Consider the following 25,723-nt stretch of genomic DNA (forward strand, 5'->3'; position numbering starts at 1 on the left):
GTTTGTGTGTGTGTGTGCGTTGCACAGTGTGCGCGTGTGTGTTTGTGTTGCCGCTAAGCCGATTAAGCTGACATTCTGCCACAACAAGAGCAGCAACAAACACGAATAGAACAAGTTTCGAGAGTCTGTCATATGAGTATGACCCCCACGCACCCAAAAGACACATCGACAGATCATGCAGAGGAGTGTTTGACATCCTTTTATACGACGCACTCCAACATGCCACGTCACACAAGAGGGCAAGGAACGAGGAAGGATGCAGGATTATGATGTGCAAAGTCGCGTTTTAATTTGTAGTTCTTCCTGAATGAACTTTAATCCATTGATGGGCCACGGATGACACTGAGCCCTCGTGTGTGCAGTGGGGTTTAAGCGTGCATTTGACCAAATGAAAAAATTGTTTCCTTTTCGTTTCCAGTGGGTGCACTTGCTAAACGTTTAAGAATGACGACATGCAACAACATTGGCGTAAACAGGGTTGCACTTCAAGCCACAGGGTTGCGAGCAGGGAGACGGTAAGTAAACGGTGAACCAAAAGAGTTTCTTAGATAGGAAAGGGAATTCTAGAATCACCCAGGGACTGTTAACGGAATAAACTTTCCCTTGTTAGTCCCACAAACTGCACAGAGCTGCAATTTTATAATAATTCCATTCAACACAAGGAAAACAAAACAAACAAACAAACATCACCATTGTAATTTAATTGTTGATCGAATGGATTTATTTGTGACCACGAATCGAGTCATGATTTATTCAACTGGTGCTGCCTGCCAGATCGATTTCCTACCATTGCCTCCACCACAGTCCATCCAACCCTATTATTAAGTTTTCAGTTATTCTTGTGAATATTTCATGGCGGCTGGCTTCCGCCTGGAAATGTGCATCCGGTGGCTCGAAATGTGCTCGACAGTTTCCCCCATTCATCTCAAGAAACGAAATGGCAAAACGCTGCTGCTGGCTCAATTTGGTGCCAAAGAGCTGGTTTTTAAATTGGAGGAGCCATTGGGGAAAAAAGGGAAAGTCAAACGGTACCCCGAAACCAACGTCAAACGGTTGCTGCCAAGCGACCCAAATATACTTTTTTCTCTGTTTTCACTTACTCTTCGCCCAGTTTCATTAAAAATTGCCAAACATAAACGATTCATCTAATTGATTTATTGTTTCAGCAACACCATGGCCATGGACTGATGTTGATTGCTTTTAGGGCGGTTTTCAACCAATTAATATGCGATTCATGTCTGAATGCGTGAATTGTGCGTGAATGCAGCCGGAAGGGCAACGCAACACCAAAATCGCAGCAGCAACAGCAAAAAGAATAGCCATCGATGGCGTTTTGGGACTCAGAGAAGAAGAGTATTCGCGTGTATGTAAATGTCTTCAAGATATTTTAAAATTGCAGAAAGGTGCCAGCTTTTTCTGGCTGATTATAAGTTGGAAATTTGGCAGCAGCCCTGTACCATTTGCTGATAGTACACTTTGTAATGAGCATCACAGTGTCTGGACACTCTCTGTGCCACGGAATTATCAACACATAAATTTGCTTTGTGGGCGCTACATAAAATGTCATTTGATTAAACACAACACAAACGCAACAAAATACTAAATCGAATTTCAAAGTCAAGGATTTTAATATGTGTTTTATATATTCATACGACATATCCAGATGCTCGCCGTACATGGCTTTTATTTTCAGGTGTTCTCAAGAGCTGGGGCAATGCAATGTATTTCTTATACAAAAATAGAACAAAGGTTAAATGTTAATTGGCTTTCGCTCCAAAGGTATCTGGGGATACGGCTCTACTAGGCAAGTACAAAATGATTGATTTCCTTTGCTTTCCCTGGAACCAGACGGTCGAAAGTAGGAGACAAGAAAAACAGCTGTGGATTGCTTTTGATAAGAAATGTGTAGAATCCCTGGCAACCTAATAGTAATTAAAACCAATTGCGAAAGACAAACTCCTAAGAAACATTACTATCGGCACCTAATTTCTTAAAGTTTCGTAAAATTCTATTAACATTTGATGATCTGTGAAGCAGCTCCTCAGAGGAAATCTTCTTGAATAGCGGCATTATTCTGACTCCATTCTTTGATCGTCATAAAACGTTGCAACACTCTTCAGCACTCCCTCGCAAAGTCTGGCAGCGAGTTCAAATATTTGTTGCATCCATTTGCATGCATTTATTTTCGATGGTTGCATTTTTTGAAATATTGTTTTGGCTTTGGCCAACCGATTGAAGTTTCAAAAACTGTTTCTGCCACTCAGATTTGCCCTGTCTTGTGTTTGGTGGATATGGGAGAGGGGCGAGAGGAGCGAGGGCTCATCACATGAACGTTTATTAACGGCAGCAAAAATGTAATAAAAATCACCGAAATCCATTTCAAAATAAGTCTAATAAATAATTGATATTTATAATTTATCGATGCATATGTTTAATATAGGTTTCTATGGGCAGTCTCCAGTACGATTATATTGCGGAAAAACAGTGAAAAGTGTACGTGAATGAATCATTCAAAGCGAAACAAACTTTTCAAACAAAATCTCGCAAGATATAAAATAAAAAGTGCAATAAATTGTAGCTAAGGCCTAAAGAACTTGACAGCTACATACATAAATGCTAAAGAAAGATCGATGATGGATAAATATCCAGCAAACATTTTACGATCTTTTGGGTTTTTTTTCATTGGCTTCTGCCCAAGATGATGGTAGGTCCGTCTCACTCTTTTGTTCTTACTATTCAGAGGGCTGTCCCACTAAATCAAGTTTTCACTGTATCCGCACACACGAGTCTCACGCTGTTCACGCTGTTTGTTCACAATCGTATCCAGTGGGGGCGGGGCGTACACGCAGCATTTTGTTTATGCCCCCTTCGTTCCGCTCTTTGTTTAGACACTAGCTCCAGCGGGCGATAAACAAATTGTACGGGGATGGGAAATATTTGCACATTACGCATACGTCCCCCCACCCCACACTAGCCACCACTAGCCGGTGTTCTGGGCCCACTGGGAGGCCAAAACGCATCCGTATCCATGGGTCGTTGCATTCAAGCAATTTTAGTTGTGCCTCGCCTGCAGTCTTCCTCCTTAGCTCTGAGGTTTGTGGACGATGACGAAAAGTGGTAAATGGTGCCATTCCCATTTCCTTGTCCCTGCTGCCGTGGCCCCAAAAACAGGACCCAGTTAGATTCCTGAAGCAGATGTGACAGTGCCTGCCGCAAGTAGCACAATTTGATTCCGAGAACGTTTAAGCACCACCCGTTGGGCACTCCGGGGTAGGGAAGGGCCTGTGCTGTTCCAATAATGAGTGGAGGAGGTAACGGAGCAGATGATGAAACATGTGCCCTGGCGGTCGTCCATTGTCGGTCCACCGTTGCAGTTCATTAGAAAGTCAGGGCCGCTTAGAGGCGCTGCTGCAGTACAGCAGCACAAAAACACTTCACGACGGCACTTTGGACACTGCTAACGAGCACAGACTGATACAAATATACACAGACACTCACAGATATACACAGACAGATGCTACCACACACAGCCAGACACACACGCACACACACTCACTCGCGCTCGAAATATAAATACAAAATGTCGTTTCCTTTCTTGGTCTTGGTCTTGGTCTTGGTCTTGGTCCTGGGTCTTGGGCATTCCACATCCTGCCATATATACACGATGCAGATGAAGGCAGCAGAAGGAAAAATGAATGCAATTCTATTCTGTTTTGTGTGTTTGTTGGGATTGAGGAAGTGGGAACGGTCTCGGCCATGGAGTGGAGTGGGAGTATTTATCTCACAATGGGAACGAACGGAACCCTAGATATTTATACAGTGAGTGGCACGAGTAAATATTTGGTTCGTAAATGATTAGGATATAGATATGCCACTGCCAGTGCCACTGAAAATTTTAGAGCAGTAATAGAAAAGGAAGAAGCAAATACCCTGAATTTCCTTCAGGTATTTAAATCAATTTATAAATGTATAATCTTAAACTCAAATTTGCCCACGCTTTTCCGCTTTCCATTTAACATTTTGAGTTGCAAGTAAATTCAGTTCGACCTCTATATAAATATTTAGAACTGAGAGTGGCATCTGCGGATGCATTTTGTGGTATGCCACAATGCCCACAACAAGCTATGACATGGACAGCGCAATACATTTTCTATTTTGACTATAAATAAAGTAAAAAAGGGTACCTAGGGGTTTTAAAGGAATAACACGACTAAAAGATTATATTAATGAATATTTTCAAGAGCCAATAAAGAGTTTTGAGGCAACTGAATTTTAATGTTTGACTGAAATGGTATCTAAATGAAAATTTAAGGCATTAAATGTTTCATTGATATCCGATATCATTCGCTTCAAAACAACTCAAGCTTTTACAGAGAAACCTAAGAGACAAAGTGCTTCAACAAAAACTGTTTCAATGGCAAGATTTCTGAAAATTCGATACACTTCGAGGAACACTTCAAGCATGAATGAAGCAAATGTCATTATTCCTGAATTGAAGACTTTGTTCAATGGATTATTTCCCTGATTATTATACATATGCAAGTATTACCACACAAGAAAGGGCGGGCGGGCCATGAATAATAACCGGCATTTAGCAAAAGCAAAAACCATAAAGGAACTTTGGGCAAACATTTCTGTTAATTTGTGGGCAAATAATTGCGTTGTGTTTTTTTTTTTTTATCTCTGAAATGGTAATTGGCATTTCAACTGTTTAAACAGTCTTTAGGCCTTTTGGATAACAGAACACTCACCCAACTATGGCCTCTGGCGTTTAGCTGTCCGACTCTTGGCTCTGGTCTTCTTTTGCTGTTCGTTCGTTCTCAAATATATTTGGTCAGTTCAAGTTTTTATGGTTTATGGGATTGGGACTATTTTTTGTAAGCTGATATTTCGTTTAGAAGTTGAATTATTTTTGTAACACTCGCAAGCACAAAAAAAAAAGAGACATCAACAAATTACTTGTTTTTATTCACTTTGAAAAACGTTTTCCAAACACAAAATATTTGAACAAAATAACCACTAATAACGGTTTTATCTCTGTGCACTGCTTGGCGCTGCTTCTGGTTCGTAGCGTGCGCCACGAATGCCAAAACCGTTATGACAGAATCTAGCGAGCATCTGAGCAACTTATCCTTTACCACGGCACCCGATGACGGCACCGCACCCGACGAGCACCACCCAGCCAAACCGACGAGCAGCGCACGAACACGTGCGAGTTCATCTCCATCTTTCTGTCTCTGTTTTGGCCATGTCACAGCATGTTTCGTGTTTCGTGCTTCGTGTTTCGTGTTCGTGCTCGTACTCGTGTGCGGGTGCAACTGCCTGCATTTAACGGCCAAAGCGATAGCTTAGCTGCATGCTCTCTTCTCGCGCCCTCTATCTCTCTCTATGTCACTGTGCCTGTCGCTGTTGGACACCCCTCTGACCGCTCTCTCTCACACTGGTTGCATTGTAAGTTGTACCGTTTGTTTGCCTGTTTGCTCACTGTTTACAGTTGTTCGGCAGGTCAGGCAAGGCAGGCGGCGGTGGAATAAAAGTGAAAATAAATTCCCGGTTACAACAAACGCACATTCATGCGAATGCACACTGAAAATTCAAATACAAACTCATGCAAATTCGTCAAAATGCAAATTAAAATCAAAACATCAAAATCTTCTTCAATAGATGGTAGTAGTAATATATTAATATTGCTGCCATTGCTGTTGTGGAAGGTATGGGAAACAGTCAGCCCAAGCCTGACCGAAGGGCGCTGCCGCACTCTAAGTAACTCCATGGTCACTGCAAAGCAAATATCTGTCCACTTGCAATGTAATCGAGTTCCAAAGACCCCCTTAAATGTACCCCCCCAACATTCAGCGGCAAGGAAGAGAAGCAACCCCAAACGCTGCAGCGTTGGTCCTTTCGTTTACCTGGCTCCATGCGGCCTCTGTTTCTGTTTCGCTTGCCCCTCGCGGGTTCACTAAACTCTGCCACTGGGTATTGTCCTTGGTGGCCACCGGCTTGCAATCACTTGTAATCCTTTAAGTAGCCATGCGTATTCATCAACAGCTGTTTGTGTCTCGCGGTTTTATGCACATTTCGCTAAAGTTTCACACAGTTTATTTGAATTTCAACGGTTAGTTTATGGGTGGAAGCCATTGGGCATCCATATCCCAAATGAATTACTGTAGGAACTATTAGGTTACCGCTGAATGGATAAGTAATATTTAGAGTGCAGCCTCCGCCCAGGCGTTGCCTGCTTTTTGGACAGATAATCGTAGTTGAGTGGATTCTTGGTTCCCAACATCCCTTGGGCTCCACTCTGCAGATGTCAATGAGCGCGCACGTTCGGTGAATTATATTTGCCACTTGCAAAGCAGATTTGGATCCTGCCAGTGCTGCACCCCCAGAATCCTGGACTTCCAGAAGCTCAGCCCCAGAGCCAGATTCTGGCAGTGTCTGCAGTTTTACTCTCTATATATAGGCATACACTTCTTTTCCTATGTGGCAAGCGGCCACCCGTCCGCAGCACATATCTTCCGCATACGAGCAGGCGAGTATTTTGGGCGCGTTTCAATCTGCCTGTCAAAGGCACACGGAGATATGTGCCCACGTCAATGTGTGGCAGGCACAGCGGCGGCACAGTTGCAGCATCCACAAGAGTTACAACCGACCGACCGACGTCAGTGGCCTTAACATTGGCCTAGTCACGTTTCCGCTGCTCGCATCTCTTGGCGTGTGGCGTGTGGCGTGTGGCGTGTGGCGTGTGGCATGGTGCATGGGGTATGGCATGGCGACTCCTATTCGTACCTATTGTTCGTTTCATTTCATTTCATTTCGATTCGATTCGTTACACTCACATTCCGTCACATTTTGCCCATTTGCCTGTCTTGTGTACAGGATATGCCTTCCAGTATATTCGGACTTGCGCCAGCTCTACTCTTTAAGTCGCTTACAGGGTATCCCAGGCGTCTGCAGCTGCGTCTACACAAGCATATGCCACTTGCTTTATTTTTATTTCAGCGCTGGGCCTAATAAATGGAAAAACTAGCAAGAGACGTGCCTGGGCTTTGCTCAAGCCGAAGCACCAAATACCCTTTAGGGAAACTCGCATGCACACTTGCCAGGGTAAGACTCTCCACACTGTAAGATTTAGTTGCATTTTTGCACACAAATCCAAATGCTGTTCACGCCACAACTACTCTGAGCTGCCATTATCCAATCCACACCGCTGGAAGTGTATACAAATTGGAAGAAAAAACTGTGCCGACAGCGGCCTGCAGTGTTTAATTACTAGTCAGTGGCTGACGGAGCATCACGGACGGACTGCCAAGAACCACCATCACTGCTCTCTGTATGTAATGCGTGGAGGAAATATGGGGCTGCTGCTCAAATGCCAGAGCACCAGCAAATACTAGATGCGCTGCTCAGTCGTGGTGTTTGTTTAGGCTGAAATCAAAAATCAGGAAGGCAAATCCGAAGAGTTACGAGTGACAGCAAAAGGCGAGGAGAACAGTTCTTAGAGGAAACACAGTAAGAACAATAGAGGAGAGTATAAAGCATTTTAGATACATTTGAACACTTCCTAGAGCACACCCTGGAGACCAATTAAAGCGCTTTAAAGCCAATACCAAATACTTTGCCAAGCCATACCCTCGCAGCTGTTGTTTGTCCTCTCAACAGATCATTCACTGTATTGTCACAGCGACTGGCATTGGAACCTGAACGCGACCCTGAACCATGGGTTGCCTCTATCACCTCTATCTATCAGCGACTTATACCCGGCTTATCTGGGGCACTGAGGCAAATATTATTTACAGATTTGTTTAATTATTTTTTCCTCGCTGCGTTTATTTACACGCCGGACGAATTAGACGCGGGTGCGGGGCAGGGGAAACCGTAGGGAAATTTGTTGGCCAGCAGGCGGTGGGGTCCGAGGGAACACTGAGATCAGGCGTCGCTGAGTGTCGGAATGGAACTGAAATTGAAATGAGAGACGACTTCAAACAGTGCCCACCCAAAATAAGATTCCATGCCGGCGGAATGCTGTAATGAGAAGCAACAAGTGCACTTGGAGAAATTGAGTTGCATTGAGCTAGCATCAAAATGCAGCAGAGAAAGCACAAAATGCCTTTTTTTACGGTGCATGAAAACAACGAGAGACTTCTACACCTACATGCAATAACAAACATTAAATAAAGACAGCGAAAGGGAGAGATAAGTAAGAACAAAATACTACAAAACAAAACAAAACAAAACAAGCAACAAGGCGAAGGTGCAACTGCAACAAGATAGCAACATGGAACAGCATTGTGTATGGGGAATATGTAGATACTTCAACAAGAATCTATTCAGATGCATTTGCATCTTTTAGGTACTAGATTTAACTGTTTAACTGTAACGATTGCTTCCTGTTCTACGCAATCCTATCGCGGGCTCATCTTTTTAATTGATTTTTGAATCGATTATGCGATTGATTGTCTATGAATGATTAGAATACTCGTAAGAGATATTCTTGTGCAATGCTTATAAATGGTTGGATTTTTCCATAGTTTGAATCCTTTCAGCAGCTAATGCAAAACCCAACAGATATTTTTAACCTTTTACTCATTTTTCTAGTTGCAATTACGGGCTGCCCTGCACAAAGTACATTTTGCTATCCTCCAACCGATTCAAAGAGGAGCAAAAAAGCAGGATAGCAAAAGCATAAGATAGTTCAAAGGAAAAGAAAGTTGAAAGAAATTAAAAATAGAGTCGGACAATGTGCCGACTAATTGAGTCAGTGGCAGGTGGCAAGTGGCAGGTGGCACTTGACATTTGGCAGTTGGAAGTTGCCATTTGACATTTGACGATGGATAACCCTCATTCCGTTACAGCAGCAAGCAGATACCCCAGATACCCAGGGCATGACCAGGGTACGAGAGGATGAATGAAACAAATGACATCTCATACCCGTGCCCTCCTGCCCTACAGCTGTCTCCCCGCCATCTTATAGCAACCATTCAGATGAATGAAAATCTAAATCAACTAAAGCATTGCATAACCCTCGAACCATAAATATCTATGGGGGGAGAGTTATCTTAACTTTCCCATATGAAGATATTATTGTGATTATATTTCTGTGTGTTTCCATGACAAAAGTCTATAAAAGTGGTGCAAAATATTTATGTATTTATTAAATATATTTGGCATTTGGCATCGATACAGGAGTAACTCATTGGGGGTTGAGTTTCGCTAGTCTAGGGTATTTGTTGTTTCGGTTTGTGTCACATTTTACTGCCTGCTGGTGTTGCTGCTGCTGTTTTGAGTGGAGCAAAACGCTTGCGTGCATTATAATAATCAGAATCTGTCGCTTTTCTGTGTCATTCTCATCATCGTCATCGCCATGAAGGGCCGCTGCAGCCACCTGCCACACAGCCCTACCCTGGCAGCTCCAGCACAACTTATCTTACCCGCCAACCCCTTTTGGTTTTACCTCCCTCCCGCTGTCTGTTATTTTTGTAAGTACTTTTACATTTTAGTGAGCGCATATTACGATTTATTTCGATTCCGTGCACTGATTTTGATGCAGTTCTCAATATTTCTCTAAGTGCCTCGGCATCCTGCGACTCCTGGGTGTTTTTGCATTCCGCTGATGCAATTTCCGCTCTCTCTATACCATTCCAAATCACAGCAGAGAACAGACAAGAGTCGAGAATATAGCGGAGGAGCAGAAATAAACAAAATGGAGCAAAAAGGAAACTTCCTGTGCAAATGAACCGTTAAATTGACTGTCAGCGGAGTGTCCTTGGTCCACAGCTGCTGCAACTCCTGGGCACTCCTTTGACTTTCACTTGCAAGACAACGGCAAACTTTAAAATTTAAGTGAGTTCTTTGGCTTGTGGAAATTTCTGCAAAGGATTTACAACTGTTCTTACAAATTCTATCTCCGGGTAAGGAAAATCACATTAAAAAGGTGCCTTTTCGAGGGATTAATTCAAGGTTCTTCGCGCTTAAGTAGACATCTAATTACAGACGACAATTACATACATTGCCAAGTCTTTCCATAACTCTTCAGATAATGATGTTGGTTCCATTTCGGAGAATAGGGTATGCAGTGGGCATGTCGGGCCTTCATTATGATTTTGGTACACAATTTTTACGACTGTCAGTTGTGCCGCCGCCTCGCGTTTGGCAACAGAAATTTGTTTAGATTAAAACAAAGCCCAAAAACGAACGAACACGAACACCCAAAAAAAATATCATTTTTATTACCCTGATGCTTCAGCTTTGCTTCTGCTTCTTTTCTGCTTCTGCTTCTGCTTCTGCTCTGCGTTTGCTTTTGCTGTTGCTTCTGTTTTGTTTAGATTTACAGCGAAACATTTATTAGCCCGACAGCAAAGCAGAATATTTTTGTACCGCTCTCTCATCCATTCCAGGCCATGGATGGGTATATGGAATGTTGCCATTGAATGGAGACATGTGCCATTCTTGATATTCTTGATGTGTATTATTCCTCCAAATCACACCCAAAACTTAGTCACTTGAACTATATGGACTCCTCTAAGAACTCTTTTTTGGAATTTGCCATTCTTGGTTAACTTTAATTGTCTATTTATGTGTAGGGTATACACAGAACGACGCCTCCAAGTGATTTTGTGTTGCGCCTTTTTTTATCGTTTCTCGTTTAGCACCCAAATGGTTGACAAGTACCAAAGCGAAAGTTAGACCAAGAGTAAAAGAGACGGGAAAATACAGCAAGAGATATAACACTAACAGAGAGTGGAAGAGACAGGGAGAAAGAGAGAGAGGGAGTGCGACCGTGGCACAGGTGCCCCAAAGTTCGAGAATCTATTTGCCTTTTGATTGCCTTTTAATTACCTGAGCAGAAAATAAACATAAACACAACAAAATGCCGGGTGGGGTAGGGGAAATCTTCATTTAGCCGGTCAAACAAAACAATACCCGAGTACCAGGCGAGCATTACGGGGAGTATTTTGTGCATAAAACAAAACAGGAAAACAGAACCATCCATTCATCGGTGGCAGCAATAGTTTCCACTTGCTATTTCTGGTGGTGTAACACAGGCTGGTTTTTTTCTGTGGGATAAGAGGAACAAAACTCTATCGAGGTTCTACTGCTCTTATCGGATAGGAAATTATAATGCCCTTCCAGAAGTGACATACCCCCGGGGGCCAAGGAGATCATGGAGTATCCAAGCTTCGTGGTATACAAAATTGGCGCCGCGTAGTGGCTCAAAGAAATCTATTTTTGGATTTGCCGTTAATGGAAATCATCTCCAGCATTTTCGGCCTTTGATGAATAATAATCCACCGTCAGCTGTTGTCTTTGAATGTTTATTATGGGCTTGGAGATTATAAATTAGCAAATGGCAAAAACTGCACAAAATGCGGGGGCGGGGGCGGGGGCCATGCGCGCGCTAAATCATCGAAGCCATTTCGATTGAGTTCAAAATGAAGTAAAGAATCTTAGTAGACTAGGAGACAGAGCTCCCTGCCGCAATTTGCGAGCGACAGGCGATCCCTGAAAGACCCTCACCAAACCCTGAAGAACCATCTCTTTGAACTTTGAACTTACAATTAATTTCAAGCTATATTATTATTATATTATTATATTATATATTATTATTTTATTATGTGGTATATTAATTTTTATTTTATTCTTTTTTTTTCCTGTGGTTTAGTCGAAAGTTTAGTCTAAAGTTTTGTATGAAAGATGGTGTCCACTTATTCGAATCCATCGTGGTTCTGGTCAGACCTTCCGCTGCTCCCTGTTCCGGATCAAAGCAAATGTTGGCTAAGGATCCAGGAAAATGTTAGCTAAGGATTGTGAGTTGAGATCTGTTGTGTCCAGCTTACCGCGCTTTTGATGCTACTCCGTCAAACTTTGTGGCGTGGCCTGTCCTCCGTTTATAGCTCATCAACAGCTGGTTCCTGCTGCTGCATGTCGCTTGGGGGTTCAGAGCAGTTGCAATTGCAGTCTTTCGGCTGGGGGATAGACAATACCAAGAGCTCAGATCAGCATCGGAGGGATTTGTAGGGTAGCAGAAGCATTGTGCTTACCTGCTGGGTGTACGCGTCCATGCCACTCCAAAAGTTTATGGCAATGTTCAGGCCGTCAATAAATGCTGTTATACAAACGACCATAAACTCGCGTATTACCGGATAAAGCTCGTCCATGTTTGAGCGTAAATTAGTATATTTTGTACTCAATAGATTCGAACAAAACAATTTTGTAAAATTTTGAGCTCTGTATTGAAGGAATGGAAGTCAACGAATGGTTGAATTGTTTCTGAAATATAATCAAGAAGTCAAAGAGTACATGATGACAGAATTGTGAGAGACTGGATTTACTTTTTTAGCTCATAGAAAATGGAATTATCGATGGGTTATCGGCGGCCTAGTCGAAGGAGCTTTGAAGCAAAGCTGTGAATCAATCTATCCTCTAAAGATTGGTGTCTTGCGTCATGCGGCAGCGCCCACGGGTTAGGCTCTCTTTTATTGTGCATCCACTGCAATGCGTCCATAGAGCAGCCCTGGACTCGGTTGCGTAAAATGTCTAAAACGTAGAGAAACTGCAGTGGCAGCCAAACAAGTGGCAGGTTAACAAGTTGCATGTTGCCAAACAGCAGCCAACCAAAATCACAAAAAACTTTCCCCCCAACGAATGACAATCAATCCCCCTTTCAACATGGCCATGCCCCAAATTGTTGTGCAATTGTTGTCCAAAGTTATTTCTTGTCGCCTGTTTGTTTGGACCGGGGAGGAGCTCCTCACTGACTGACAGACACAAAGATACACAGGCAGAAGGACTTTACTTCACGTTGCCAAAGTGTTTGCTAATTGTTTGGGAAGACCTTTTCGTTAGCTTTTAGCTTAATTAAAGACAGAAACTGGCCTTGGCTTTGTGTCTGCATTTAGACTCCAATACACTTCACTCTCCGCATCAATATGCCACATTTTGCAGTTACTTTTGAGGAATTACAATTTCATTACATTTCGTATTAATTAAATGAAAGCAATTTGATTTCAGGGGAGTGCGAGGGCTCGCTGTGTTGTCATCCAAAGGTCATCAATAAAAGTTGTGAAAGCCATGAAAATTAAATACAATTTCCACACAAAGGTTTTTGCGGATAACCCACAAAACCCACACATTCATGACACGAATTTAGGGTGTTTCCATTGAGACCACTTCAAACTGAGTACTCAAAATTGGACAAGATTTGAATGGGTCAAAGGAGTTTCCCCACAAAATAGGACTGGCTTTTGAGATAGAAAGACTTTGAGTTCTATTTTCAGAATTTCCATGGTTATTATATACTTTGTTGCCTTCACTTATTTGACAAATGATGACAGCGAAAATAAACCGTTTAAAAAGGAATAAATATTGAAAGCTTTAGCGGTGTCCGTGGGGTCTGCAACGTGCATTCAGCCATCGAATTCTTTGGAATTTCTCGACCAAGTTCTCAGCATCAAACGCACCAGCCCAGAACCCTTTAGGGGTGCTGCCGCTGCCACTGCCTCTGCAGCTCTCAGATCACTGCTTTGTGGCTTGTGGCACTTTCCCTTACCCCATATACCCGTACTCACACATTTTGTGTTGCCCACTTGCAGGGGCTTCCGTTTCCGCTTTCGTTTTAATTTCTGTGGTGTTCGTATACTTAATATTTACATCGACATGCCACCGTAGCTCTCCTTTAGTCACGTGTTATCCTCTTCTTGCCACATGGTAAAAGCAAAATGATTTTCCTTCAGCATTTCGCTGCGCTCGCCACTTTATTGTATTTGTAATTGGAATCTAATTGTGTGTTTTACATTATTCAAAAGTCACTCGCGTTAATGCATGACCATTCGCCTTGAATGCGAGAGTTCGTTCTATTCGTGGTCTGCACTGTACATCAGCCTTGACACGGATATAATGGTTGACTATACGAGGCATCTATCAGAATAAATGAACCGGGAAGCAACCAACCAATCAAAACAATGACAACAATGGTTGCCGAGTTTTAACACTGAATGAATGACTTGATGCCGCAATTACATGACTGACAATTATCTAATTTTCCTTTCAATGAATCAATCAAAGCATCTTTCCAAGCAGCTGCGCTGCCAATGGTTGCATAAGGTAACCTTGTGGCTCCCGTTTTGGTTACGCATGGACTTTGCTTTTGGCATAATGACAATTATAAATGAAATATTAAATCCATCTCTCACCCACTTAGCAGCCATTAATGCATTTAAAAGCCCCCACGAAAAGCACAACAGAAAAAGCTTTGAGTTGACTTGACTGCAAGCTTTCAAGTGCTATCCGTCTATTCCCCTAAAACTGTGACAGCTTTTGGCCAGATATGGCATATGGCTTTTGGTGTGGTGAATTTCTGTTCGGTTGCCGGCTTTAACATTCCAACAGAAATTAGAAGGCTGCGCGCCGCTGTTAGGAATCTGTTGTCAGGGTTTCTCCCGGCCCCATAGATAACCGATAACCTTTACCGAATGGAGAGTCGACACTCGATTTATTCCAGCATTTGTTCCAATTTCATTGAGTTCTTGCGATAAGGTAGCGGTGGCCCCGCTTGACATCCCCAAAAAAAATTATAAATATTTATGTATGTGTGTGTGTGTGTGTGTGTGTTCCAAATACGAACACATTATGATACCGATGGACTCATCCGTATACAGTGTGGAGCCATGGAGCTATAGAGCTATATAGCTGATAGAGATGAGATAGTGGCACCCGGTCGCATCTTTCGGCAACCAAATAATTGGGTGTTTAAGTATTTTTAGCCACACAGTTTATCAACAACGGAAGCTGTGGCAATTCGCAAAAGGCGCCACTAAGCTGGACATGTGTATGCATACTGGAAACTCGATTCTGGCTGGCTTTCGATTCTGGATTTTGGATTCTCAATTCTCGGGATTCTGGATTCGGGATTCTGGATTCTGGAAGGGTGTGAAGGGGCGACGACACTGACACACAAAAATCGCAACGTGTCGATTGGTCGACGGCCGTTTCCATACGAGACCCACATTGGGTGTTCACCTACAGGTCCGGCTGGCCCGCTCGACGCATGCGTGGGTTTTGGGATGTCAACGGGTCACCGGCGCCAATGGGAAGGCCGCAATGCTCTGGGTGTCTGAATATGCTCTGTGGTGTGGTGTGAGTTTTCGCCTCTCTGTGGTGTTGTCAACTGATTTCGCAACCGTACAAGGCGGACTACCTAAAATGTCGATCAGTTTTAGCTGCAATTTTACATGGAACTGGGCTGACTCTGAATGAATTACCATTCAAAATTATGGTACTTATTTAAAACGAAAAAATAACAACTGAACTTTGCAACAAACTCATTTTTGAGAACTTTTATAGAAATATGTATTGGACTTATACAATTAAAATGGTTACAATTTGTATTTATAAGTTATCAAAACAGCAACGAATTATGTAGTTTTGGGACTTTTTTTGTAGTCCCAATGACCCATCTTTCCACATGCAATTGGCCCCACCATTGGTATTCCGTCGTCTTCTTCTCATCAGTCGTGTTGTTATTCATCAAAAATGCAGTGGATGCGCACGGAGAAGTACCATTAAAACACACCAGATATTCTGGGAACGGTCAGAGAGTCGGGAAATGTGAAAAGCCCCAACAGCTGCACACGTTTCGGTTGCACTCACATTTGCATTTTCCTTCTGTTTTTGGGATAAACAACCGTCGTTGACTGTCTAATCTCCGTCCGCCTGCTCCTACGGACACCGCAGAATATCTATACAGAAAACGGATAGCTAGAACACTTGCAAAAAAGCCAGAAGAATTTTTAACTCTGCGGATTAAACAACATCAAAAGAAACCATCATTCAAAATAATAGAAAATAAATAAATAACCTGCCATTTTTAAATGATTATATCAAATATTACAAGTTATGCGATTATTGGAAATATTCGATATTTATCAAACTATAAATGCTAATAGAATGATGAACAACTGTGTACTTATTTGGTCTGAACCATCCCTGGCTTGCTTTCTTCTTCCTTATGAGAGAGCGTTTCTTTTTTGGCTTTTCCGTTTTTCAGTGTGAAATCCCAAACCGGCTGCAAATGAAAAAGCAAACACAAACAAAGAGAAGTTATGGCCTTTGGGTGTCGAACCTTTGATACTCCTTTGCAGATGACATCATGATCTCACAATTATAATTAAAATGGTGAGAGCTAGGTATAATTATATACATACAAACGAATGATTTTAACGAGACTAGAAGTGGTGCCATAAACAATTCCGTGCCATAAAATAGATGATCTTTGTGGCCCCTTTTTTCTTCGAGTTTTTCCAACATTTAATGAGAATCAGCATACCCTCCTCCGCCAAAAGGTATCCCCAAAAGGTGAGAAAGAAATGAAATGAGTAGAGAGCATCGGCTCTCGCGGAGTCTCGGCGTCTCTTCCCTCTCTTGCTCTTTTTTATCAGTTGACCTACAGAGTGAGTGTGTGGCGTGGAGGTGGTGAGGGGCCAGGTGCGGTGACCGCCCAAAGCTTCTCTACCTCCCGCACACGAAGCCAGCCGAAATGTGCATCCTGCTCTTGATAAAGAGCAAGCGCTATAGACTTTGCGTGCGCTGACACCCACGCAGACACACACAGCCAGAGAAATAGAGGGAGAGAGTGCACCGCGAACCAGCGGGAGAGGGAGAGAGGGAGTTGCACTCGACGCAACAGGCTTGCAAATGCATGCGTTGGCTGCGCTGTCGCTGTCGCTGTCGCTGTCTCCGTACCCACTTAAGCGCCGTTAGGCTTTCAGGAACAACAACAATAACAAGAGCACGCAAAAGTTCGCTGCCATTCGGGCTCCCCCTGCCGTGCCCTGCTCCACTGTAGCTGTTCAATGCTTCGGTTTCGGACCTGGTCTCGTGTTTCGTCGTGTCTTGGCAGCGTCTTCGGCGGCAGAGCGACGACGGCGGCGTCGCCAACGTTGGCGTTGGCTCTGGCGTTTGCAGCGGTGTCGCAGGCACAGCCCCAAAGTTCTTACACATTCGGTTGCGCGCCATCGTTCGAGGCGGTCGCACACTTTTCGGTGCGTTCTCTCACTCCCCCCTTCTCTTAAACAAAACACACACAGACTCTGAGACCCTTTCTGCCACGGAGGTGCAACAACACACTCGACAGAATATTCACCAAGTTCTATATTTTTTTCAAGTGCCCCCCACAAAGTGCTCCTCCAATAACCTCTCCAAAAGGATACATCTCGAAAGAAACAATTGTACAATTTTTTTGTAGTCCGTTTTCGCGTGATTTTCTTGAGATTTTCTTGCTAGTTTTTTTTTGTATTTTTGAAATTTTTTGATCAAGAGACGCGCTAAAAAATAAAAGAAGAAAACATAAAGTGGAACCGGGTAACCGGATTTCGGGATCTCTTGTCGCGGGATCGGGTGTAAAAATCAACGCGCGCGATATGTAAAACACAAAAGAACACAAAAAAATAAACCAAAAAGTGGCACAAGAAATAAAAGAAAAATAAACACGAAAAACTTCAACACTGGAGGACACCCTACAATGGGGGCTCCGATCCGGCTCCCGAGATACGAGATCCAAGCTTTTTTCTATGGAACTTTGTTTTCCTCTTGCTCTCACACTAACCATCTCTGTCTCTCTTTGGCTCTTTTTTCGGGTCTTCCATTTCATGACAATTTTTCGCTGATTCGGGAATATGTGTATTTCCCCTCCCAACCGCACATTGCCTGTGCCTATCTTCTCTATTCTGCTGAACTGCACGTTTTTCCACCTCTCTCTTAACGCTCTTTCCTGTCTCCGTTTTTGCAGTGCCATAACCGTAAACCACTGTCTTCCTACCGTTTAACCCCATCAAGTATATCGAATATCGAACCGACAACTGCCTTAAAACCACACCCACACACACACACACACACACAAAGTACCTATAACCGTAAAAGCTGCCAAAAAACCAAAAACAACAAAATCCAAAGTAAAATCTAAGCCCCCCAACACAAGCGATGGGATCATCCGGGTCCCAGGCGTCTGGGATCGTGACGGGACGGATGTCGCTGCTGTTGCGCCTCCTAGCGGTGGCGCTAGTGATGAATGCCTGCCACGTGCCGCTCACCAATGCCAAGGTGAGTAAAGTTGCCACAGAGGATATTTCTTTCATCCCTCGATCCCCTTACAAAAAATGTATTTGGTGCTCATAATGAGTCTTGGAATTTCTTAAGTACAGATATCTTGGGATATGCCTCAAATACATCTGCATGTACACATAATAGGGATGCATATGTTTTTAGATATTTTCCATGAAATACGGAACTTGGCCAGGAAGATTTGAATCCCTTAAACTTTCAAATTCCTAATACACGTCCTTTGACTATCATTAAACTCACAAATTGGGCCCATGGGTCAGGTATTTTCGTTCGAGTTGAATATTTCGGGGTTTCTTGTTCAATTTTCATAGAGTACTTTAAGATTACAATTTTTAGAGATATATTGTTAGGAGAAATCCTTTTATTGAGACATTCCCAACAGTCTTTTAATCAAAAATTCCAGTTTATTTGAGGTTTTATTTCAATGAAAAAGTCACCAAAACTTTACGAATGAAAATGTTGTTGGTTATCAAACGATTAAAACTATTAAGGTCCCCCATTTCTCGAATGTGTGCTTCATGCGGATGATGATGACACAACTTGGCGCTGCTCTCTGGTTGAATGTCGAATGTCGTGCCCCAAAACGAATCGAATGAATCGAACGAACTTGAACTATTTTTCACATGACACACATACAAAAAAAGATTAGCATAAGCAGCATTTATTGGTTGCATCTTTCCACCACTCAAGAGAAGATTTGAAAATAGTTTTTCTCCCCGTCTCCGAACCTCATTTAAAACTCATTAAAATTCCGATGGAAAGTAACATTAACAGAGGGGTGGGATGTATTCCCGTATGTTAGCTGAGGGGGGTCACTGTTAAAAGACCGGATTTTGTGGCGACAGAAAACAAAAAAAAAACCAAATCTGAAATCTGAAATCTGAAATCTTGCGGCTTTGGCAGCTCTCTGGCGGATTGGGGGTCATCTAGAGGGGTTATCACTGTCCCCAAAATATTCCTCATTTGTCTACGTTTTTTTTGCCAATTATGAATGCGTTGATTGTTTAAATTTCTATCTGTCTCTTGTGGGTATAAGGAGGGGCCTACGTTTTGGGTGGGGCTCTATGCCTTTGGAGGGGCTCTACGTCCATCGTTTAATGAGCCCGGCGCGATTATAGGCCACCGGCACTGGCACCGGCACCGGCTGCTTGCCTTATCACGGGGCATGTTAATGACATGTTGCCCGCCCCAGTATGCCCATAGATGTGCCCCTGCCGTCGTTTGGTTGCCTTGCAAATGAAATAATTTCTTAAATTAACATTCGAAATCATTTCAGTATGTAATATATGTTCATTTTTTTGATTCGTTGGGTCTTTCATTCACTTGCTGTCTATCGTTGTGTCTGTCGTCTGTTTTTGCCGTCGAGGTTTTCGTACCCAGGAAACTGTAGAGTTCAAGGGTAGCGTATGGCTCGCTTAGACGATTGTAGAGGGAATCGATAGGGAATCAGAAGCCAGAGTAATACCACAGATCCATTCACATAAATTCCTAAAGAATGGCAGGCAGCAACTCATTTAAAAACTGAAAAATCCAGGAGAATTTCCTTTGAAAGTTGTTTGCCATGAAATCGCCTAAGAATGATCTCCAGATCCATTTGGAGTAGCAAATTTACTGCAGCAAATAAAAAAATAAAAAATTGTTTTCATTTTTAAGTTTTTATCACATCGGAAGTAGCCTGTAAAATGGGGCCAAATTCTTATAAAGAGCTCTGTAATTCCATTTAATTCCTTCTTTATACAAAAAAATATAGTATCGCATGCCGCGAATGCACTGCCACTGCCCCATCCCATGGTCTTATCACACACTTTGCTGCAAAAGGAAAAGCAAAAGTAAAGGCAAAGAAAAAAGCAAAAGGCGGAGTTTACTGTAAATGGGGTCACTGACAACAGAAAGGGAGTCCAGCAGCAGGCAGTAAGCAGGCAGCAGTGTGCCATAGATAAGTGCCGCTGCAGCCCCATCCGCCAAGGCGTATGCGTATTGTGGATCCATGTCCATACCATTGCGTATACGCACAGGTGGACACACGATCCAAGATACCAGTGAAAAAAGAAAGCCATTCTCCTCGTGCAGATCCTTGGGTACATCTTCCTGCCTTATTGTTTCTACATTGAAACATTTGTGAGTCACAATGTGCCTCTACAGAGCAGATCCCTTGTGTGCCTCATCTTTTGTTGCAGATTGGCCTGCTCTCGCTCTCGTTCTACCCCTTGCTCTTGTTCATTCCCTGTCCCTCATGCCACTTGTCTGTCAAACAAACTGTCAAAATATTTGCATCATCCACAGATCCCCAAAAAATAAATCACCAACAAAAAATCAAAGGAAAAATAAAAGATAAATAGACATACCCTTGGCCAGAAAGCGGCTGTTACGAATTTTTAACAAAAGAGAAGAATGATCGCTTTTACAACTTTGATTCTTTCGATGTGCTTCGAGTTTTGTGGTATTGCAAGACTTTGGGAAGAAAATTGCTTGAAATATTGGGATTTAAGCTCATCATCCATTTGTATCTTTCACGTTAGAGTATCCCAAGCTTTGTATCTTTTTCGGCTTGTTGTCCCTCACGCTCTCTTGCTTGTGCTTCTTCTGTTGTGTGCCACACGGCTTTTGGTTTTGTTTGTTTGTGCAACATATGGACACAAGATGTTCGGACCATCAACATCTCGATCAACACATGCTGCATGGTTGCTGTGTATCTTTGTATCTGCTTATGTGTGTAGTTGTTAATGTATCTCTGTATCTTTGTAGCTGTTGCCAACGGGAGCCCCGTCACACATCACACATGCAATTTTTCAATGGAAAAAAGCCATGAGAGCCATTTGTTTAAATATTATGCCATTCCGCGAGCGCAACTCCGACTACTCCCCTGTGCGCTCTGCGCTCTGCGCCCTGTCCCTGCCCTGCCACACACTCTGCCTATTTTGTTGTGCCACTTCAATCTCAAGTTCAGAGACATTCTATCAGTGGAATATGTTTAAAGATGATTCAAGTGCCATGAAGAGCTGTCACTGAAGTGTCTCCCTATCTCCCTGTCTCCCTGTCTCCCTGTCTGTCTCTCCCCTCTGATGATTGGTTGATTGAATGATTGGCCATAAGCTTTCGGCTTCCGCCTTTCGCCTTCCGCCTGCTGTCAGCCTTCCAGCCACATGCGATCAAACAGAGTTTCGGGGCCCATTAGTCATCCTCCCCATCCTCCTTCTTCTTTCTAGAAGGAGTCGCGTCGCTGGCCGCCGTCCAACAAGTGACGTAGACATTCACTGTCCCTCCGCATGCATTTTGTAATACCCCCTTGCAACAGAGTTTGTGTGTGTGTGTGTGTGTGTGTGTATGTGTGTGGCAGGGGCAAGGGGTGTGGCAGACTATGAAGCAAACGTTTAAAAATAGATATAGATACAAGAGCACAAGAGGCAGATACAAGACACAAAGCACACGAAAAGGAAAGAGCATTGGAATTTCATGTTGTTGAGCAGCGAAAGACAGGATAGAGAAGGGGATAGTGAGAGAGAAAGAGAGAGAGAGAGAGAGAGAGAGAGAGAGAGAGAGAGAGAGAGAGAGAGAGAGAGAGAGTGCTACAACTAGACCTAGAGAAGTGTTTTCTCTGTCTCTTGGTATTTTGAATTGACATTTTTCCATCCTTTCGGAAACCTATCTCTTTCCAAAACTTCTGTATGAATATCAACGCCTCCCACTTTGTTTGTAACTTAATATTTGCACTCGAAAGAGATGCCTCTGTGTCCATTGTATCTATGGATTGTGTATCAGTGTCGCTGTATGCGTGTAAATATATCGTACATTTGCGTTGAGTTTCGTGGCGGATGAACAATAATTATTGTTTAAATATTGCATTGCGTAAATGTTGAAAATAGAAAAAACTATCACCCCGAAGCCAGCAGCAAACAGCAGCAGCAGCAGCAGCCCCAGACTGTTACTCAGTAGCAGTGCTGGGGCAGGGGGACAAACTGTCGCAATTTGCCTTCTGAGTTATTGCAAAATGCAGGAATGCCTCCGTCCGTCCGTCCGTCCGTCCGTCTGTCCACCCATTCGTCCGTCTTTTAGTGTGTGGGATCATCATAGAACATGTAGAATTTACAGCCATCGCATATATATTCTATTGTGTCATCTAAAACAAAACATAAAACACACACACAATAGACAATCCACACAAATGTGCATTTAAATGTTGTATTTAGGCAAATTTTTCTTTTTACGAGCGAAATGTGTGAAAAATACAAGTGAATCTTTGGGCGGATTTTGTCGGGTTAGCTATTATATATTTTGGGTGCACTTGATATTCCACTGGCGGATCAGTTGGTTGGATAGATCGGAGCAGGGTGCGACCCTCATTCCACATTCAGGGCAGATCCATTCGATGGATCCCATAAAGCGATTTATAATCGAAATCGGAATGATCTCTGGAATCGGAAATATATATTTCTTATCTGTGGTTTTCTCCAACACCTTTTGAGACTTTAATATCAATAGATTTTCCTAACGATAAATGGTAATAAATGTTTGCATTCTTGGAGCATTTCAGAGGAATGAATCTCCCAAACATGGATTTATCAGTTCGAAAACTAGTTTGCGGCTGCCATATCTTTCGGTATGGTTCGGATAATGAATGGAATGGCACACACCCAACAAAATCCAGTGGTGGATCTTTCGATCAGTAAATGAAAACTGGTTGTCGCTGCGCTTTGAAGCGCGCTTTTGAAATTCAATTTTGGCCACAGCTAAAGATACAGCTGCAGATCCATTTATTAATCGATGGATGTATGTGATGGGGAAACCATTTCAATTGATTGAAAATTGAGATCCAATCAACTTTATTTTGATTGCCACTTACGCCCAGGCGAATGTAAATTCGGAGAGCGCGTCCTGATCCATGGAACGTTAATCAATATCGATGGATCGAGGATGGGGAAAGGGGAATGGGGAATGGGGAATGGATCCCGAGGGTGTGCCCCGTCTGGCGACACATTGATGATGCGGGTGACATCAGCCTATGGGACTGGCTCTTTGGGTCTGCCTGCTGTGTCTTTTCATAAATTATTATTTCGGTGGAAATTAAAAAATTCCCCATCAACATCGATGGGGGAATGGGAGTTGGTTGCATCATCCATGGCAATGGGACGGCGGCAAGGGGCATGGGGCATGGGGCAGACAGCATCTGGAGCATGACAATCTCTGATGAAGGAGCAGATGGACCATAAAATTCCATGGAATTTCTCAATTGTTTTTCATCTCAATTGAAGCTCGCGCGTTAATTTAACAATAAATTCAGCAATCAACAATCGAAACTCCCAAAAATAACAAACAAACAAAAATGGCCCAACGATGGTCAATTAATTAACAAACAAAGCATGAAAGCCACATGAAACATCGCCACAACAAAAAACAAAGCAGCCAGCAGCCAGCAACAAACACGAATCAAAATGCGATGCATAATTATGCAAATTTCGTTAATTTGCCATCGAGTCAGCGGCTCTACGCGTCTTGCATATGTTTATGCTGTCTTGTGGCAAACTGGATACGAAAACTAATCGCCAAATTCGATTCTATTTTGATTTGATCTCTGCTAATGGTTTCCGAATCACAAAAGAGACTTCCAAAAGTGTCTTTTCTTAAGATGATCAATCATAAGAATGTCTGTAGATAATCGATCCTCAATCGGAAGTGTCATCAAATGAATGTCTCCATCGCTTGCCGGATTGTAGCATGTTCTGGACAAACACTAAATGAATGAATGAGCGGACGATCTCTTGTGCTGTCTGTTTTATTTTGTTGTATTCGCTCCATTTAATTGTATGGCCGCAAACAAATTAAACTAATTACCGAAACAGCAACAGAAACAAGGGAGAGAATAGGAAACAATTAATGAAAATGCGTGTGCGTGTGTTCCCAAAACGCATAGACGCATGAGATATCTTTGGGGAGGAATACTCCACACTGTAAATAGAAGTAGAGTCAGGGGCCGATAAGATATAGAGACCATATATGTAGTACATACAATACGTACGATCGTAGATGGCATAGTTTCCCCGCATTCCCAGTTGTTGCTTTTGGCTGTTCCCGTTCACCCTGTGCAATGCTCCACCGATGTTGTTGCCAAGTTGATAAGGTTTTCGACGACTGACGACGACTGATAGCAGAAAAATATACTGGGGAATGTGCCTTAAGAATGGGTCTGCAACTTTAAGCAGTGTGTTCGCCCTCGTCCGTTTGGTGCCACTCGTGGCTTTGATGAATCTTAATTTAATGCATATTTCGCTTGACATTTGCATGCCTAAAAATCGTGTGTCCGACAGTGTCTTCTCCAGCTCTGCCTCCCTTTTGAACCGGTTTCTCTGAAGCCAAGAAGCTGCCAAAGTTTGCCACAGTTTATTATTATTTTATACGCTTTTTCTACCCATACGGTTCAAGGGTGTTTTGTGTTTTCAGAGACATATGTAATACATTTCTAAAACTGTCTCTTGAGATAAATATATCTATGAACCCATTTAATACCTCGGTAAAAAGTTTCACTAGATCTAAAATATATTAAACTACCAGTCGTGAAATTGGATCCTCCTCACATTTTGGCTACTAATCGGAAGAGTAGTAGTCATCACTTAGTCGAAAGTCTCTTCGTTATTATGGGTTTTTTCTCCGTTTATGGTCAGAACTTGTTGCCTTATCAGTGGAGAGCCATTAGGCAGAGAGAGAGAGAGGGAGAGCGAGAGAGCGAGAGAGTCCTATTCCCCTAGCTAGAAACAGCTCAAAGCTTGAATCACTATCCAATAGTTTCTTTAACCATCCCATTCCCCATTCGATTCTGTTGCTCTTCATTCCATTCGTTTGACTAACACCAAAAATATGCGGTGTCGCATGCATTGCCATGCGCCTTCCCCTTCATTCCATTCCCCTACTCCAGTGCCCTGTCATCGGATTTTCGTTTCGGTTTCGTCTGGAAAACAGTGTCCAATGCAGAATTCGAATTCCGTACACCATTTTTATGTTAAGATCAGCAAAAAAAGGAAAGAACTCGCTGTATGCGGAGAAGTTCATTAGCTTGGGGGGTTCGGATCGGGTTGTGCGATCAGCTGATGATCGCAACAAACGACGACCAGTCGAGTGAGTGAGTGATCATCATCATATTTCATGCGGCAGCACTGGACGCGAAGTAGATCTTAAGGAAATGGGATAACTAGACATACAATGAACTGAGCTGAGCTATTAAAATGGGAAATATTTCAATGAAATAACTGAGGAAAGTATTTCTTAGAAGTACAATTTATATTCACTCCTCTTGGGAGTGAATTCCTCTCCAATGTTAATTTGTGGCCAAACAGATATCATTTTGGGACGAACCTTAATTAATGGATAATCATCATCTACACATGATCCACAAAAAAAAACCATTTGCCAGCTATTTATTTATGAATTAAAAATTCAATTAACCAGCGTTTCTCTCAATCTCAATCTCTTTGCAGGTATGTGACTGTTTTGCGATTCGTTTCGCTTTGATTTCGATATTCAGATTCAGAGATTCGATTGAGGATTGGGATCTGGTAAGGTAAACAACAGACTGCTTGACGCTGGGACGCTTGGACCCTGCACCCGTGTGCCGCCC

At 42.8% G+C, this 25,723-nt stretch overlaps 2 protein-coding genes and 1 long non-coding RNA gene across 26 annotated transcripts in view; 1 reads left to right on the plus strand and 2 right to left on the minus strand.

Annotated features, from left to right (window-relative positions):
• The window catches only part of LOC117590691 (PDF receptor), a 31,199-nt gene extending 23,253 nt beyond the window's left edge, over window positions 1-7,946 (minus strand). The window contains exons 1-2 of one of the 2 annotated variants that reach the window (XM_034283590.1): window positions 7,798-7,946; window positions 4,752-4,920 (exon numbers count right to left, since the gene is read on the minus strand). The gene's annotated coding sequence lies outside the window, so the exon portion shown is untranslated. Of the gene's footprint in view, window positions 1-4,751; window positions 5,602-7,797 lie in introns of those variants that run through there. The other variant, XM_034283591.1, reaches the window with a different exon arrangement.
• Window positions 7,947-11,621: 3,675 nt separating this feature from the next.
• LOC117590703 lies at window positions 11,622-12,239 on the minus strand. Its single transcript, XR_004574322.1, has 3 exons — window positions 12,042-12,239; window positions 11,838-11,966; window positions 11,622-11,775 (listed from the first exon to the last, which is right to left on the minus strand). It is a non-coding gene; the product is annotated as an uncharacterized LOC117590703 (long non-coding RNA).
• A 4,729-nt stretch (window positions 12,240-16,968) lies between these two features.
• The window catches only part of LOC117590752 (basement membrane-specific heparan sulfate proteoglycan core protein), an 88,522-nt gene continuing 79,767 nt past the window's right edge, over window positions 16,969-25,723 (plus strand). For all 23 annotated transcript variants that reach the window (XM_034283683.1, XM_034283662.1, XM_034283670.1 and 20 more), the window contains exons 1-2: window positions 16,969-17,039; window positions 17,786-18,096. In XM_034283683.1, the coding sequence (XP_034139574.1) occupies window positions 17,977-18,096 (120 nt within the window). In that variant the 5' untranslated portion in view covers window positions 16,969-17,039; window positions 17,786-17,976. The remainder of the gene's footprint in view (window positions 17,040-17,785; window positions 18,097-25,723) is intronic.

The sequence above is a fragment of the Drosophila guanche genome, unplaced genomic scaffold (assembly GCF_900245975.1).
Source record: "Drosophila guanche unplaced genomic scaffold, DGUA_6, whole genome shotgun sequence".
NCBI classification, from domain to species: domain Eukaryota; kingdom Metazoa; phylum Arthropoda; class Insecta; order Diptera; family Drosophilidae; genus Drosophila; species Drosophila guanche.